At 31.3% G+C, this 19,100-nt stretch overlaps 2 protein-coding genes across 4 annotated transcripts in view; both read left to right on the top strand.

The window, feature by feature from the left end:
• The first annotated feature begins 7,091 nt into the window (after positions 1–7,091).
• On the top strand, positions 7,092–12,912 carry LOC143227298 (25 kDa ookinete surface antigen-like). The gene is made up of 3 exons (XM_076458755.1): positions 7,092–7,365; positions 9,871–10,137; positions 12,641–12,912. Exons 1-3 carry the CDS (start codon positions 7,092–7,094, stop codon positions 12,910–12,912), a joined length of 813 nt encoding a protein of 270 aa, XP_076314870.1.
• Positions 10,049–19,100, top strand: part of LOC143224811 (uncharacterized) — a 74,779-nt gene continuing 65,727 nt past the window's right edge. For all 3 annotated transcript variants that reach the window (XM_076453140.1, XM_076453139.1, XM_076453138.1), the window contains exons 1-4: positions 10,049–10,137; positions 12,641–12,907; positions 15,409–15,675; positions 18,181–18,448. In XM_076453140.1, coding sequence (XP_076309255.1) covers positions 15,559–15,675; positions 18,181–18,448 — 385 coding nt within the window. In that variant the 5' untranslated portion in view covers positions 10,049–10,137; positions 12,641–12,907; positions 15,409–15,558. The remainder of the gene's footprint in view (positions 10,138–12,640; positions 12,908–15,408; positions 15,676–18,180; positions 18,449–19,100) is intronic.

Genomic DNA, 19,100 nt, shown 5'->3' with positions numbered 1-19,100 from the left:
ATTGGCTTGAATTTCGAAGAAATATATATGAGGGCTATCGGTGATAGCCGGCCCCAATTTAACAGTGTAAGACAAGAGGGAAGGCAGCTAGTGAACACCATCCATTACCATTCTTTTATAATATAACGTCCTCACGGCTGAAAATGGGCGAGTATGTCTGGTGTCCGGAATACGAACCCTCGAGTTGTGAGTCAAGCATTCTAACCATCAAGCCAACATTGTATTAATCAGAAATAATTTAATTTCGTTAAAGATTTCGTTAAAACTGGTAGATAACGTGGAAATTATCCATATAGACTAGTTATACTGCCTACTCGTTGCTAGCCAATCAGGAGTGGAAAGAATCTTTCTCTTCTAACCGCCCCCTCCCACTACCCTCCGAAAATTCGTCATGGCTATAGTACTGCTGCTACAACTGCCCACTCGTCGAAAATACCCTTCAAACTAAAACTGTACTGTGTATACAAAGCCTAAATTACCTTTAACACCAAAGTATACTGTGTACTAGCACAGAACCAACCCATATTATCCCTCTTGTGTACTGTCACAGGATCAACCCATATCATCCCTCTTGTGTACTGCCACAGGACCAACCCATAAAATCCCTCTTGTGTACTGCCACAGGGCCAACCCATATCATCCCTCCAGTGTACTGCCACAGGATCAACCCATATCATCCCTCCAGTGTACTGCCACAGGATCAACCCATATCATCCCTCCAGTGTACTGCCACAGGACCAACCCATATCACCTCTCCTGTATACTGCCACAAGACCAACCCATATCATCCATTCTGTGTACTAGCACAGGACCAACCCATATCATCCATCGAGAAAAGCCAAACGTTTGATGCTTTTTCAGCCTAAGTATGTTTATATACATGTAAGCTAAAATCTGGCTTAACCATTTTCTATAAACTAATCGCTCAGCCCATAACTGTCGCACAGTAACCAGAACCTAGTCACTATTTGATTCTATTCTTACAGAAGGCTACCTCATCTCAGTATCACGTGCTATAAGCGGTCAACCTCATTATTTGTTGATAAAAGAGTAGCCCAAGAGTTGGGTGGTGATAAGTAGCCACCTTCCTTCTAGTCTCACCCTGCTAAGTTAAGGTTGGCTAGCGCAGATTGTCTTCGAGTAGCTTTGCTGAAAATTACAAACACACTAACGGTGCTTACACCTCTGGTTAAGAAGATGTCTGTAGGTGATAAGTTCTTTTTATAAATTTTGTGCGACATCCAGTGTTTAAATTATAAGTAGATATTTTACAATTATTATTGGATAAGTAATATTTTTTTCGCATTATAAAATGCCATCAGTTATTATAAATATAAATCAGGTCATTTATAGAGATCAAAGTATGCATATAGGTATTATGGTGCATACCTTCTATGATACTGATGAAGGTATTTCATCACATATATCCCAATTACATTTATTTACCAACAGAATCCTGGAATGACAGTCCGCAAATCGTTTATATAGTGTATTAATTTCAAAGCGAATTCGCAGTTCGTGAAAAATTAAAATAGCCACGTCTTACTTTTTATTATTATTATTTATTTGTGTTATGTTGTTTTGAATTAAGCACAAAACTAAACAATGGGCTAGTTGTGCTCTGCCCATCACGGGTATCGAAACACGGTTTTTAGCGTTGTAAGTCCGCATACATACCGCTGAGCCACTGGAGAGCTTGGGTTAGGAATAAACTTTCACTGAGATACAATTCCCAAACCTGAAAACAAGTTCTAAAATATTTACAGTCCTATACATCTTTCCCACCAACAGTGGCACACTGATATATTTCATGAATTACAAAACTAGAAAGTGGATTTCGAGACCCGTGGTGGGCAGAGCACAAATAGCCCATGATATACACTACTGGCCAAAATCTTAAGGCCAGTGAACATTAAAAAAAATATGCATTTTGCGTTGCTGGGTTCAACCACTTATTTGAATAGAGCTTCGAAAGATGAAAATAAAAAAAGGGAAAATAAAAAAAAAAACCTTTTAGCATCAGTTATTCTTTAACCATCTTGTTGGTAAATCTTATTAATTTCGAAATTAATCAATAAAAAGTTTTTTATTTTATTTTCCTTTTCTTATTTTCATCTTTCAAAGCTCTACTCAAATAAGTGGTTGAGTCCAACAACGCAAAATGCATATTTTGTTTTTATGTTCATTGGTCTTGAGATTTTGGCCAGCAGTGCACCTCTCATAGAAACGACAGAACTCAATTTTGTTCCTATTCTGTTCCTTTATATCTCATATCCTTTAAATAAACATTTGTCGGAATGTATACCAAAAAATTTGGATTGATTCGACAGTTCGAAGTCTACTAAGGTGGAAACGAATAGTAAGCAGACTCCGCAACACAAGGAAATAAACAATAAGAAAAAGATATACAAAAACGATGTGCTGCCATCTGTCGGACATACGTTTAACGTTTTGTAATTTACTTCAAATTCTTGCCAAAAGTTTGGCAAATATGTTTTTGATGTTCAAAACTCACCATTCTCAAAATGACAATACTACGTTGAGGGTCAAAACTTTAATAGATTATCTCTGGTTAATTAATAAGCCGGAAATACGGTTGTATTTTATGTTACAATTTTATGATTCTTTGGGACCAATCAACCAATCCGTGTTTGCTTTGGCGTAGTTGTTGTTTCTCCATTTCGGTTAAAGCTATACGAGGGTTATCTGTGCTAGCCGTCCCTAATTTAGCAGTGTACGACAAGAGAGAAGGTAGCTAGTCATCAACACCCACCGTCAACTCTTGGGCTACTCTTTTATTAACGAATACTGGGATTGTTCGTCACTTTATAACACCCCCCATGTGCTGAAAAAGAATGTTTGATGTAGCGGGGGATCGAACTTGCGACCTTCAGATTGAAAATCGAGCTTCCTAACCACCTGGCCGTGCCGGGCCCGTTTTGACGTATCCAATACAAAAATGAAGTTTCATAAAACATGTCGATAGATTATTCGTTCTCTCAAAGCAAATTAACAAATATCCTCATTACTTTGATGGCGTGGTGGGCAGAGCACAGATAGCCCATTGACTTCAAACAAACAAATCCCAGTTTAATGGCACGATATAATGATTTCTTAATTAAAATGTGCAATGTCCTTAAAGGAATATTTTGTCTTTTTGCTCGGAATTGTGTCAATAAATATTTCTTGTGTAAATAATAATGGACAATATCAATCAATACGGTCTGATATTTAAGGAAAATTAATCCCTAATTTAGCAGTGTAAGACTAAATGGAAAGCAGCTAGTCATCACCACCCACCGCCAACTCTTGGGCTACTCTTTCACCAAAGAATAGTGGGATTGACAATTATATATTGTCATATCATAACGCCCTCACGGCTGAAGAGGCAAGAATGTTTGGCGTGACAGGGATTTGAACCTACGACCCTCAGATTACGAGTCGAGCACCCTAGCCACCTGGCAATGCCGGGCCGTGATATTTAAGGAAAATTAAATTTTTCCTGAATGTCTAATCATTCATGTTCCATTTTTCATTTTCAGCATCGGGCACTGGTGAGGTTGGTTTCTTTCGGCGCCTCACCAGTGAAAGTGGTTTTTCTCGGGGTACTCCCGTTTCCCCCCACAACAAAATTCCTGTTACCTTGGATCTATAGATCCCAGCCCTGAAAAGAGGCTTGTCAGAGCACACATTTTAGTCTATCCAAAAGTTTAAAAGTTTGAGATGTTTAGGGAAAAAATCAGAAGATAAGACTTAACTCAGCTGACGCACTGCTTGCATCTCTCGGCTCGCTCACTCTGAGAAACCGTCGACCACTTCTTTTCTGATGTATTTCTGATGTAATTCTTCGAACTTTGGTGGATGTGATGCTGAACCTTCCTCGTCATTCTTCGCTGTCTCCACTGGCCGGCAAATCTTCTCAGTTTCTCCTGACGCTCCCCATTTACATTCAGTAAACTATTAACTTCCAGTTTAGTTTATTTGCGACCGTCGCGTTAGTTACACAACTAACATGCCACTCTAGCCTAATCTTCTTCTCCCGTAATCAGTTTGTTTATTTATTCTTGTCATGTGTGGGGTGAAGAGAAGCAATAGTTTCTGACCGCCCCTGGTTATTTTTCGTTCAAAGAACGAAATGATAATTTAACCAAAATCCCTACCCAGATCTCGCCTGATTTTACAATAATATTTTCCATCACACACACATATGCACATATAAATAACATAACAACAGTAGTTTCATATGATGTTAATGCTGTTATGTTCAGACAGTTAAAGTTGTGTTTTTTTAATGTCACCACAATAATATAATTTTCTTGTAAGAATGAGAAAAAAATTTAATATATTTTATTTAGTGACGTAATTATTTCGAAATTTATCATTATTATTTATTATTTTCTATATTCTGAAATTCACAAACCTCACCTCACTCACCTCCAGCACTGGATTAACGTCACTAGGGTTCCAGGCCACACAAGACCTCCAGATAGCCACTAAAGTAAAAACCTTATGGTTCGTAAAAATAGCATAACGAAGATAGAACTACATCTCACTATCATTATTTTCATTTTTCTTACCGACATCCACACCTGTACATCCAAGATAAATTAACTTCAATTATATAATAAAAAGGGCCTGGAATGGCCTGCGCGTTAACGCGTTCGCTTCGTAATCTGAGGGTCGCGGATTCGCGCGCGAGCCGCGCAAACATGCTCGCCCTCCCAGCCTTGGGGGTGTTATAATGTAACGGTTAATAACCTGCTCACCTAAATACTTGTTCATAAAACAGCAAGTGATTGGAGCCTTATGTTCCTTGAGGGAATCGAGTGGTAAAGATAAAAAAACGTTTATTTTTTATACCTAAGCACATGAACAAACACACTTTGCTTGTGTAGTTCGAGTCAGGGAGTACTTACGGCTCGATAGCACGTTTTTTTTTTGGTTTCTTTTGTTTGATTGTTTTTGTTATAATGCTCAAGATACACTGAATAACATCAAAATATCAATTAGTGTTAATTCTACTAATTTTGTGTTTACATTAAAATAAGTAATTAATTTTAATGAATGTTACTCGAATAAACTATATAATACAATATTTTCTTACAAGCTGCTCTTTATTTGTTAAACATCCATGGTTTAGAAAGGCACATCTATGGTGAAAAATTTTAAAATATTAGCTCATGTACGTTGTGAATGACATTCCTCTAGAATGTTTCTTCAAACTTACAGATGTCTAACGCAAACAAAACTCGTATACGAAGGAGAGGACTTTAACAAATTAAAATGATAATTTCATATTAATTAGTGTGCTAATGGTAATCGTTATGTGACTTCAAGCTGTTTTCAGAGAAAACAAACCACGAAACTCCTTATTGGGTCTACAAAAATTACTATATTATAACATTTTGATAACACAGATCCATTAACAGTAATCATTCAGTTGCTTTGTTTGTTTGTTTGTTTGTTTTGGAATTTCGCACAAAGCTACTCGAGGGCTATCTGTGCTAGCCGTCCCTAATTTAGCAGTGTAAGACTAGAGGGAAGGCAGCTAGTCATCACCACCCACCGCCAACTCTTGGGCTACTCTTTTACCAACGAATAGTGGGATTGACCGTCACATTATACACCATTCAGTTGCTTCTAACAACTTTAAATTATTAATATTTCCCACGTTTAAATGAATCTCTGTCAAAAACTAAATAGTTGCTTAAGCGAAAATGTATTAGAATCTTGTTAAAGAAATAGAAACATCCTGCCTAATAAATTATCACCTACAAAATATCTAATATTTTGTAACGAGACCTGAAACTCGAGCCTCATTCAAATAGTTAAGTATTATTTTTCAGAAGATTAAATATTGAAAGTTATTATGATTGTAAAAAATATACATGTAAATCAAGAGCTGCATTAATGGTTTATGTAAACAATCTCATGTTTAAATATTCATGAAAAAATCCTTGAGTAAAGAAAAGGATTATTTTAAAACGAAGCTTTATTTAAAATGCAGAAAATCTTTTGGTCCTCCCATACGAGTAAAGATTAAAGCGTCGTTATTTTATGCCAAATTCTCCATATGAAACACTTTAGAAATGGTAGCCGTACATTGTAATTTATCCGTAACATAGTTGCATCATTATCTACTTTGTCGTGAGCGAAAACGTGAAAGAAAGTCACGCTCCATGGTTTCAGCCCATGAGTGCACATATTGCGAGTGACAATTAGTTTCTATTGTCTGTTTGTAAAATAGAAACTCATAAGAAAACGTATGGTGTGACTTTAAACTTACAGATGTCTTAACCCAAAAAAAACTCGTATACGAAGGAGAGGACTTTAACAAATTAGAAAGTGACAATTTCATGTTAATTAGTGTGCTAATGGAAATCGTTAGGTGACTTCAAGTTGACGCATTCTATTTTAAGATAAAATTCGATATATTAAAGCTACTCTGAAGCAATTTGTATTTTGTGAAAAAACGAGAGGATGAACAATATATAAGGATTCTCAAACTGTTATTTCTTTTTCATAAAATTTATTTTTTAATGTTTATTAGTAGTGACTTTAAAATCTTCCACCAAATAGTAGATGTTCCTAAATTTTAATTGTTCTAAATTTTTGTGTGTGTGTGTGTGTTTTTCGTATAGAAAAGCCACAAAGGGCCATCTGCTCAGCCCACTGAGAGGAATCGAACCCCTGATTTTAACGTTGTAAATCCGGAGACATACCGCTGTAAAAGCGAAGGGCAATTTTTTTTTTGTCTTTGTGAGGATAGTTTAGTTTAGAAAATTATTTATGCCACTATTTTCACTCTACTTAAAACGTGTAATACTAATGAACGAAATTTATAATATTTTTTCGGAAACGAACTTTAAGAATTTTTTTATAACAATTACGTAACTCTGTTTTTAGATATTACAATACATCTCAAATAAAATGATGTTTCTTTATGAAATAATTTTTTTCAATTTTCACTGCGTATCTTAAGGAATGATACTTAATGCGCATGATTGTTAATTTATTATTGCAACAGAGAGAATGTAAATAACATATAGTTTCCTAGTAGTTTTAAACGTGACACGAGTTCTCAACTTTCTATGATAGATGCATGCACACCTAATCCTTGCAAAAATGGCGGAATTTGTACCGACGTTGAAAACAATAGATTTAACTGTGAGTGTAAGGATGGATACGGTGGAGAAACTTGCAGTGAAAGAGATTTGTGTAAATACGAAGTGGCTGGAAAAATAGGAAATGAGGAGTGTGGTGAAGCGAACTGTGAGCCAAATGAGGACGATAACAGCTACTCATGTGAATGCCCGGATGGAAAAGTGTTCGATAAAGATCAGAAAATCTGTAAAGATCCACCAGGTTAGTTTTCCGTTTATTTCTCTTTTTGTTTCTAATTATTTGAAACAGCATATTATCGTAAAAATGTTAACAAGTACTCTAAGTTGTGAGATAAACATTTGGTGAAATTTAATAAAATTAGCCACAGTATAGAATATTATCGTATGACTTTAAATATTTAAAAGTAACATTTTCAATGTTGGAAATAATTTTAGTTCTCAATTTATCATATATGTTGGTTTTGATTGTGTTGATGTAGAAAATCATAAATTATACTCTGTCTATAAGTTTACTAAGGAAATTGAGATAATTCGAGAACTGACTGAATAAAATCTGTTTCTAATATACAAATTATCAACTTGGAAATAAAAGAGTCAGTGCCGCCTTTTATATATTTGGTACGGGTCAAAGAAAAGATAAATTCTGAATTAACGAACTGAATTGAATGATATACGAAATACTTTAAGAATCGTGAAATCATTTCAATATATTTCTGTCGTCATATATGATAGATAACAGTATTCTTAGTTACGCATCTTATGATTGTTTTCTTAAATAAACTTTTTAATTTTATAGTGAGGGAGACAGGAAACGAATCTGAAAATACTAGAAATCATTAAAACAAAAATATTGTCGAGATTTAGATATGACATTTATGATGAAAGTGTAGACATTTGGAAGAAAACGTATTACAAATGTAGAACGGTTTCTTTGTTCCGTCAGTCATTATGATTTATTTCACTAGAATCAGTTTCTGTCAAGTCTTTCTTTCTCTAAGACTTCAGTGAACACTTATTTTCGTCACACAATTTAAATACAATGTATAGTAGAAAGTTACAGACGAAACGTCGTCGTATTTTTTATAGTATACTGTTTAATGTTTTTAATACTTATATTTTGTTAAGAAAGGAAACGAACGTCTTTTGCATTAACGAAATAACATACTTTTATATACAAAGAAACGGCTCCAATATCTTTAAATAATTACTAATGTTGATTTGGTAATAAACATTTTGTTAAATATTAATTAAATTATAAAGTGTATTGCCCTTATCTCTGTAAAATTTTCCCACAACTTACAAATAAGTATAAGAACCAATAAATACTCTCTACTGTTCTTTTCAAAGAAAAAAAACGACTAAACTCCTTATTGGATCTACAAAAATTACTATATTATAACATTTTGATAACACAGATCCATTTACTGTAATCATTCAGTTGCTTCTAACAACTTTAAATTATTAATATTTGCCATGTTCAAATGATACTCTGACAAAAACCAAATAGTTACGTAAAGCAAAAATGCATTAGAGTCTTGTTAAAGAAATATAAACATCCTGTTTAATAAGTTATCATCTACAAAAGATTTAATATTTAGAAACGAGACCTGAAACTCGAGCCCCATTCAAATAGTTAATTATTATTTGTCTGAAGATTAAATGTCGAAAGTTATTATCATTGTAAAAATATATATGTAAATTAAGAGCTGCATTGATGGTTTATCTAAACGATCCTATGTTTAAATATTCATGAAAAAATCCTTGAGTAAAGAAAAGGATTATTTTAAAACGAAGCTTTAATTAAAATATAGAAATTTTTTGATCCTTTCATACAAATAAAGATTAAAGCGTCGTTATTTTATGCCAAATTCTTCATATGAAACAATACAGTAATGGTAGTCGTTCATTGTAATTTATCCGTAACATAGTTGCATCATTATCTACTTCGTCGTGAGCGAAAACGTAAAAGAAATTCACGCTCCACGGTTTCGGTCCATGAAAGCACATTTGGCGAATGACAAACAGTTTCTCTTGTCGAATTGTAAAATAGAAGCTCATAAGAAAACGTATGGTGTGACTGTAAACTTACAGATGTCTAACCCAAAAAAACTCGTATACGAAGGAGAGGACTTTAACAAATTAGAAAGAATGATACTTTCATATTAATTAGTTTGCTAATGGAAATCGTTAGGTGACTTCAAGCTGACGCATTCTACATCAAGATAAATTTCGATATGTTAAAGTTACTGTGAAACATTTTATACTCAGTGAAAAACAAGAAGATTAACTATATATTAAAATTCTCAAACCTTTATTTCTTTCTCATAATAGTTATGTTGTTTTTATATTTGTTAGAAGTGATTTTAAAATCATTCACCAAATACGAGATGTTCCTAAATATTCAATGTTTTAAATTTTTTCGTGTTTGTGTGGAAATTTTTTTTAGAAAACTTATTATGCCAATATTTTCACTCTACTTAAAGTGTGTAATACTAATGAACGAAATTTATAATATATTTTCGGGAATAACTTTGAGGATTTGTTTATAAGAATTACGTAACTCTGTTTTTGGATATTAAAATACATCTTAAATTAAATATTTTTTTTCCAATTGCACTGCGTATCTTAAGCAATGATACTTAATGCGCATGATTGTTAAGTTATTATTGCAACAGATAGAATGTAAATAACATATAGTTTCCTAGTAGTTTTAAACGTGATACGAGTTCTAAACTTTCTATGATAGATCCATGCACACCTAATCCTTGCAAAAATGGCGGAATTTGTTCTGTCGTTGAGAACATTAATTTTAAGTGTAAGTGTGAGGATGGATACGGTGACGAAACTTGCAGCGAAAAAGATTTGTGTAAATACGAAGTGGCTGGAAAAATAGGAAATGAGGAGTGTGGTGAAGCGAACTGTGAGCCAAATGAGGACGATAACAGCTACTCATGTGAATGCCCGGATGGAAAAGTGTTCGATAAAGATCAGAAAATCTGTAAAGATCCACCAGGTTAGTTTTCCGTTTATTTCTCTTTTTGTTTCTAATTATTTGAAACAGCATATTATCGTAAAAATGTTAACAAGTACTCTAATTTGTGATATAAACATTTGGTGAAATTTAATAAAATTAGCCACAGTATAAAATATTATCGTATGACTTTAAATATTTAAAAGTAACATTTTTAATGCTGGAAATAATTTTAGTTCTCAATTTATCATATATGTTGGTTTTGATTGTGTTGATGTAGAAAATCATAAATTATACTCTGTCTATAAGTTTACTAAGGAAATTGAGATAATTCGAGAACTGACTGAATAAAATCTGTTTCTAATATACAAATTATCAACTTGGAAATAAAAGAGTCAGTGCCGCCTTTTATATATTTGGTACGGGTCAAAGAAAAGATAAATTCCGAATTAACGAACTGAATTAAATGATATACAAAATACTTTAAGAATCGTGAAATCATTTCAATATATTTCTGTCGTCATATATGATAGATAACAGTATTCTTAGTTACGCATCTTATGATTGTTTTCTTAAATAAACTTTTTAATTTCATAGTGAGGGAGACAGGAAACGAATCTGAAAATACTAGAAATCATTAAAACAAAAATATTGTCGAGATTTAGATATGACATTTATGATGAAAGTGTAGACATTTGGAAGAAAACGTATTACAAATGTAGAACGGTTTCTTTGTTCCGTCAGTCATTATGATTTATTTCACTAGAATCAGTTTCTGTCAAGTCTTTCTTTCTCTAAGACTTCAGTGAACACTTATTTTCGTCACCCAATTTAAATACAATGTATAGTAGAAAGTTACAGACGAAACGTCGTCGTATTTTTTATAGTATACTGTTTAATGTTTTTAATACTTATATTTTGTTAAGAAAGGAAACGAACGTCTTTTGCATTAACGAAATAACATACTTTTATATACAAAGAAACGGCTCCAATATCTTTAAATAATTACTAATGTTGATTTGGTAATAAACATTTTGTTAAATATTAATTAAATTATAAAGTGTATTGCCCTTATCTCTGTAAAATTTTCCCACAACTTACAAATAAGTATAAGAACCAATAAATACTCTCTACTGTTCTCTTCAAAGAAAAAAAACGACTAAACTCCTTATTGGATCTACAAAAATTACTATATTATAACATTTTGATAACACAGATCCATTTACTGTAATCATTCAGTTGCTTCTAACAACTTTAAATTATTAATATTTGCCATGTTCAAATGATACTCTGACAAAAACCAAATAGTTACGTAAAGCAAAAATGCATTAGAGTCTTGTTAAAGAAATATAAACATCCTGTTTAATAAGTTATCATCTACAAAAGATTTAATATTTAGAAACGAGACCTGAAACTCGAGCCCCATTCAAATAGTTAATTATTATTTGTCTGAAGATTAAATGTCGAAAGTTATTATCATTGTAAAAATATATATGTAAATTAAGAGCTGCATTGATGGTTTATCTAAACGATCCTATGTTTAAATATTCATGAAAAAATCCTTGAGTAAAGAAAAGGATTATTTTAAAACGAAGCTTTAATTAAAATATAGAAATTTTTTGATCCTTTCATACAAATAAAGATTAAAGCGTCGTTATTTTATGCCAAATTCTTCATATGAAACAATACAGTAATGGTAGTCGTTCATTGTAATTTATCCGTAACATAGTTGCATCATTATCTACTTCGTCGTGAGCGAAAACGTAAAAGAAATTCACGCTCCACGGTTTCGGTCCATGAAAGCACATTTTGCGAATGACAAACAGTTTCTCTTGTCGAATTGTAAAATAGAAGCTCATAAGAAAACGTATGGTGTGACTGTAAACTTACAGATGTCTAACCCAAAAAAACTCGTATACGAAGGAGAGGACTTTAACAAATTAGAAAGAATGATAATTTCATATTAATTAGTTTGCTAATGGAAATCGTTAGGTGACTTCAAGCTGACGCATTCTACATCAAGATAAATTTCGATATGTTAAAGTTACTGTGAAACATTTTATACTCAGTGAAAAACAAGAAGATTAACTATATATTAAAATTCTCAAACCTTTATTTCTTTCTCATAATAGTTATGTTGTTTTTATATTTGTTAGAAGTGATTTTAAAATCATTCACCAAATACGAGATGTTCCTAAATATTCAATGTTTTAAATTTTTCGTGTTTGTGTGGAAATTTTTTTAGAAAACTTATTATGCCAGTATTTTCACTCTACTTGAAGTGTGTAATACTAATGAACGAAATTTATAATATATTTTCGGGAAGAACTTTGAGGATTTGTTTATAAGAATTACGTAACTCTGTTTTTGGATATTAAAATACATCTTAAATGAAATAATTTCTTCCAATATGCACTGCGTATCTTAAGCAATGATACTTAATGCGCATGATTGTTAATTTATTATTGCAACAGATAGAATGTAAATAACATATAGTTTCCTAGTAGTTTTAAACGTGATACGAGTTCTAAACTTTCTATGATAGATCCATGCACACCTAATCCTTGCAAAAATGGCGGAATTTGTTCTGTCGTTGAGAACATTAATTTTAAGTGTAAGTGTGAGGATGGATACGGTGACGAAACTTGCAGCGAAAAAGATTTGTGTAAATACGAAGTGGCTGGAAAAATAGGAAATGAGGAGTGTGGTGAAGCGAACTGTGAGCCAAATGAGGACGATAACAGCTACTCATGTGAATGCCCGGATGGAAAAGTGTTCGATAAAGATCAGAAAATCTGTAAAGATCCACCAGGTTAGTTTTCCGTTTATTTCTCTTTTTGTTTCTAATTATTTGAAACAGCATATTATCGTAAAAATGTTAACAAGTACTCTAATTTGTGATATAAACATTTGGTGAAATTTAATAAAATTAGCCACAGTATAAAATATTATCGTATGACTTTAAATATTTAAAAGTAACATTTTCAATGCTGGAAATAATTTTAGTTCTCAATTTATCATATATGTTGGTTTTGATTGTGTTGACGTAGAAAATTATAAATTATATTCTGTCTATAAGTTTACTAAGGAAATTGAGATAATTCGAGAACTGACTGAATAAAATCTGTTTCTAATCTATAAATTATCAACATGGAAATAAAAGAGTCAGTGCCGCCTTTTATATATTTGGTACGGGTCAAAGAAAAGATAAATTCTGAATTAACGAACTGAATTAAATGATATACAAAATACTTTAAGAATCGTGAAATCATTTCAATATATTTCTGTCGTCATATATGATAGATAACAGTATTCTTAGTTACGCATCTTATGATTGTTTTCTTAAATAAACTTTTTAATTTCATAGTGAGGGAGACAGGAAACGAATCTGAAAATACTAGAAATCATTAAAACAAAAATATTGTCGAGATTTAGATATGACATTTATGATGAAAGTGTAGACATTTGGAAGAAAACGTATTACAAATGTAGAACGGTTTCTTTGTTCCGTCAGTCATTATGATTTATTTCACTAGAATCAGTTTCTGTCAAGTCTTTCTTTCTCTAAGACTTCAGTGAACACTTATTTTCGTCACCCAATTTAAATACAACGTATAGTAGAAAGTTACAGACGAAACGTCGTCATATTTTTTTATAGTATACTGTTTAATGTTTTTAATACTTATATTTTGTTAAGAAAGGAAACGAATGTCTTCTGCATTAACGAAATAACATACTTTTACATGCAAAGAAACGGCTCCAATATCTTTAAAAAATTACCAATGTCGAATTAATAATAAACATTTTGTTAAATATCAATTAAATTGTAAAGTGTATTGCCCTTATCTCTGTATAATTTTCCCATAATTTACAAATAAGTATAAGAACCAATAAATACTCTCTACTGTTCTTTTCAGAGAAAAAAACGACTAAACTCCTTATTGGGTCTACAAAAATTACAATATTATAACATTTTGATAACACAGATCCATTTACTGTAATCATTCAGTTGCTTCTAACAACTTTAAATTATTAATATTTCCCATGTTCAAATGATACTCTGACAAAAACCAAATAGTTACGTAAAGCAAAAATGCATTAGAGTCTTGTTAAAGAAATATAAAGATCCTGTTTAATAAGTTATCATCTACAAAAGATTTAATATTTAGAAACGAGACCTGAAACTCGAGCTCCATTCAAATAGTTAATTATTATTTGTCTGAAGATTAAATGTCGAAAGTTATTATCATTGTAAAAATATATATGTAAATTAAGAGCTGCATTGATGGTTTATCTAAACGATCTTATGTTTAAATATTCATGAAAAAATCCTTGAGTAAAGAAAAGGATTATTTTAAAACGAAGCTTTAATTAAAATATAGAAATTTTTGATCCTTTCATACAAGTAAAGATTAAAGCGTCGTTATTTTATGCCAAATTCTTCATATGAAACAATACAGTAATGGTAGTCGTTCATTGTAATTTATCCGTAACATAGTTGCATCATTATCTACTTCGTCGTGAGCGAAAACGTAAAAGAAATTCACGCTCCACGGTTTCGGTCCATGAAAGCACATTTTGCGAATGACAACCAGTTTCTCTTGTCGAGTTGTAAAATAGAAGCTCATAAGAAAACGTATGGTGTGACTGTAAACTTACAGATGTCTAACCCAAAAAAACTCGTATACGAAGGAGAGGACTTTAACAAATTAGAAAGAATGATAATTTCATATTAATTAGTTTGCTAATGGAAATCGTTAGGTGACTTCAAGCTGACGCATTCTACATCAAGATAAATTTCGATATGTTAAAGTTACTGTGAAACATTTTATACTCAGTGAAAACAAGAAGATTAACTATATATTAAAATTCTCAAACCTTTATTTCTTTCTCATAATAGTTATGTTGTTTTTTATATTTGTTAGAAGTGATTTTAAAATCATTCACCAAATACGAGATGTTCCTAAATATTCAATGTTTTAAATTTTTCGTGTTTGTGTGGAAATTTTTTTAGAAAACTTATTATGCCAGTAGTTTCAGTCTACTTAAAGCGTGTAATACTAATGAACGAAATTTATAATATATTTTCGGGAAGAACTTTGAGGATTTGGTTATAAGAATTACGTAACTCTGTTTTTAGATATTAAAATACATCTTAAATTAAATATTTTTTTCCAATTGCACTGCGTATCTTAAGGAATGATACTTAATGCGCATGATTGTTAATTTATTATTGCAACAGATAGAATGTAAATAACATATAGTTTCCTAGTAGTTTTAAACGTGATACGAGTTCTAAACTTTCTATGATAGATCCATGCACACCTAATCCTTGCAAAAATGGCGGAATTTGTTCTGTCGTTGAGAACATTAATTTTAAGTGTAAGTGTGAGGATGGATACGGTGACGAAACTTGCAGCGAAAAAGATTTGTGTAAATACGAAGTGGCTGGAAAAATAGGAAATGAGGAGTGTGGTGAAGCGAACTGTGAGCCAAATGAGGACGATAACAGCTACTCATGTGAATGCCCGGATGGAAAAGTGTTCGATAAAGATCAGAAAATCTGTAAAGATCCACCAGGTTAGTTTTCCGTTTATTTCTCTTTTTGTTTCTAATTATTTGAAACAGCATATTATCGTAAAAATGTTAACAAGTACTCTAATTTGTGATATAAACATTTGGTGAAATTTAATAAAATTAGCCACAATATAAAATATTATCGTATGACTTTAAATATTTAAAAGTAACATTTTCAATGTTGGAAATAACTTTAGTTCTCAATTTATCATATATGTTGGTTTTGATTGTGTTGACGTAGAGAATCATAAATTATATTGTGTCGATAAGTTTACTAAGGAAATTGAGATAATTCGAAAACTGACTGAATAAAATCTGTTTCTAATCTATAAATTATCAACATGGAAATAAAAGAGTCAGTGCCGCCTTTTATATATTTGGTACGGGTCAAAGAAAAGATAAATTCTGAATTAACGAACTGAATTGAATGATATACGAAATACTTTAAGAATCGTGAAATCATTTCAATATATTTCTGTCGTCATATATGATAGATAACAGTATTCTTAGTTACGCATCTTATGATTGTTTTCTTAAATAAACTTTTTAATTTCATAGTGAGGGAGACAGGAAACGAATATGAAAATACTAGAAATCATTAAAACAAAAATATTGTCGAGATTTAGATATGACATTTATGATGAAAGTGTAGATATTTGGAAGAAAACGTATTACAAATGTAGAATGGTTTCTTTGTTCCGTCAGTCATTATGATTTATTTCACTAAAATCATTTTCTGTCAAGTCTTTCTATCTCTAAGACTTTAGGGAACACTTATTTTCGTCACCCAATTTAAATACAACGTATGGTAGAAAGTTACAGACGAAACGTCGTCATATTTTTTATAGTATACTGTTTAATGTTTTTAATACTTATATTTTGTTAAGAAACGAAACGAACGTCTTTTGCATTAACGAAATAACATACTTTTACATACAAAGAAACGGCTGCAATATCTTTAAAAAATTATCAATGTTGAATTAATAATAAACATTTTGTTAAATATTAATTAAATTGTAAAGTGTTGTGCCCTTATCTCTGTATAATTTTCCCACAACTTACAAATAAGTATAAGAACCAATAAATACTCTCTACTGTTCTTTTCATAGAAAAAAAACGACTAAACTCCTTATTGGGTCTACAAAAATTACAATATTATAACATTTTGATAACACAGATCCATTAACTGTAATCATTCAGTTGCTTCTAACAACTTTAAATTATTAATATTTCCCATGTTGAAATGATACTCTGACAAAAACCAAATAGTTACGTAAAGCAAAAATGCAATCGAGTCTTGTTAAAGAAATATAAAGATCCTGTTTAATAAGTTATCATCTACAAAAGATTTAATATTTAGAAACGAGACCTGAAACTCGAGCTCCATTCAAATAGTTAATTATTATTTGTCTGAAGATTAAATGTCGAAAGTTATTATCATTGTAAAAATATATATGTAAATTAAGAGCTGCATTGATGGTTTATCTAAACGATCTTATGTTTAAATATTCATGAACAAATCCTTGAGTAAAGAAAAGGATTATTTTAAAACGAAGCTTTAATTAAAATATAGAAATTTTTGATCCTTTCATACAAGTAAAGATTAAAGCGTCGTTATTTTATGCCAAATTCTTCATATGAAACAATACAGTCATGGTAGTCGTTCATTGTAATTTGTCCGTAACATAGTTGCATCATTATCTACTTCGTCGTGAGCGAAAACGTAAAAGAAATTCACGCTCCACGGTTTCGGTCCATGAAAGCACATTTTGCGAATGACAACCAGTTTTTCTTGTCGAGTTGTAAAATAGAAGCTCATAAGAAAACGTATGGTGTGACTGTAAACGTACAGATGTCTAACCCAAAAAAACTCGTATACGAAGGAGAGGACTTTAACATATTAGATAGAATGATAATTTCATATTAATTAGTTTGCTAATGGAAATCGTTAGGTGACTTCAAGCTGACGCATTCTACATCAAGATAAATTTCGATATGTTAAAGTTACTGTGAAACATTTTATACTCAGTGAAAAACAAGAAGATTAACTATATATTAAAATTCTCAAACCTTTATTTCTTTCTCATAATAGTTATGTTGTTTTTATATTTGTTAGAAGTGATTTTAAAATCATTCACCAAATACGAGATGTTCCTAAATATTCAATGTTTTAAATTTTTTCGTGTTTTTGTGGAAATTTTTTTTAGAAAACTTATTATGCCAGTATTTTCACTCTACTTAAAGCGTGTAATACTAATGAACGAAATTTATAATATATTTTCGGGAAGAACTTTGAGGATTTTTTTATAAGAATTACGTAACTCTGTTTTTGGATATTAAAATACATCTTAAATTAAATATTTTTTTTCCAATTTCCACTGCGTATCTTAAGCAATGATACTTAATGCGCATGATTGTTAATTTATTATTGCAACAGATAGAATGTAAATACCATATAGTTTCCTAGTAGTTTTAAACGTGATACGAGTTCTAAACTTTCTATGATAGATCCATGCACACCTAATCCTTGCAAAAATGGCGGAATTTGTTCTGTCGTTGAGAACATTAATTTTAAGTGTAAGTGTGAGGATGGATACGGTGACGAAACTTGCAGCGAAAAAAGATTTGTGTAAATACGAAGTGGCTGGAAAAATAGGAAATGAGGAGTGTGGTGAAGCGAACTGTGAGCCAAATGAGGACGATAACAGCTACTCATGTGAATGCCCGGATGGAAAAGTGTTCGATAAAGATCAGAAAATCTGTAAAGATCCACCAGGTTAGTTTTCCGTTTATTTCTCTTTTTGTTTCTAATTATTTGAAACAGCATATTATCGTAAAAATGTTAACAAGTACTCTAATTTGTGATATAAACATTTGGTGAAATTTAATAAAATTAGCCACAATATAAAATATTATCGTATGACTTTAAATATTTAAAAGTAACATTTTCAATGTTGGAAATAACTTTAGTTCTCAATTTATCATATATGTTGGTTTTGATTGTGTTGACGTAGAGAATCATAAATTATATTGTGTCGATAAGTTTACTAAGGAAATTGAGATAATTCGAGAACTGACTGAATAAAATCTGTTTCTAATCTATAAATTATCAACATGGAAATAAAAAGAGTCAGTGCCGCCTTTTATATATTTGGTACGGGTCAAAGAAAAGATAAATTCTGAATTAACGAACTGAATTGAATGATATACGAAATACTTTAAGAATCGTGAAATCATTTCAATATATTTCTGTCGTCATATATGATAGATAACAGTATTCTTAGTTACGCATCTTATGATTGTTTTCTTAAATAAACTTTTTAATTTCATAGTGAGGGAGACAGGAAACGAATCTGAAAATACTAGAAATCATTAAAACAAAAATATTGCCGAGATTTAGATATAACATTTATGATGAAAATGTAGAC

Source organism: Tachypleus tridentatus, chromosome 9 (genome assembly GCF_004210375.1).
Source record: "Tachypleus tridentatus isolate NWPU-2018 chromosome 9, ASM421037v1, whole genome shotgun sequence".
In the NCBI taxonomy this organism is placed as follows: Eukaryota; Metazoa; Arthropoda; class Merostomata; order Xiphosura; family Limulidae; genus Tachypleus; species Tachypleus tridentatus.
Note: the sequence above shows the minus strand (reverse complement) of the source record. Positions and strands in the feature narration are given on the sequence as shown.

Excerpts from the sequence above, each read along its gene's own strand:
- LOC143227298 (XM_076458755.1), top strand. The coding sequence starts at position 7,092 with ATGATAGATGCATGCACACCTAATCCTTGCAAAAATGGCGGAATTTGT. Across the intron at positions 7,366-9,870 it reads AATCTGTAAAGATCCACCAG|ATCCATGCACACCTAATCCT; the intron begins GTTAGTTTTCCG and ends TTTCTATGATAG. Across the intron at positions 10,138-12,640 it reads AATCTGTAAAGATCCACCAG|ATCCATGCACACCTAATCCT; the intron begins GTTAGTTTTCCG and ends TTTCTATGATAG.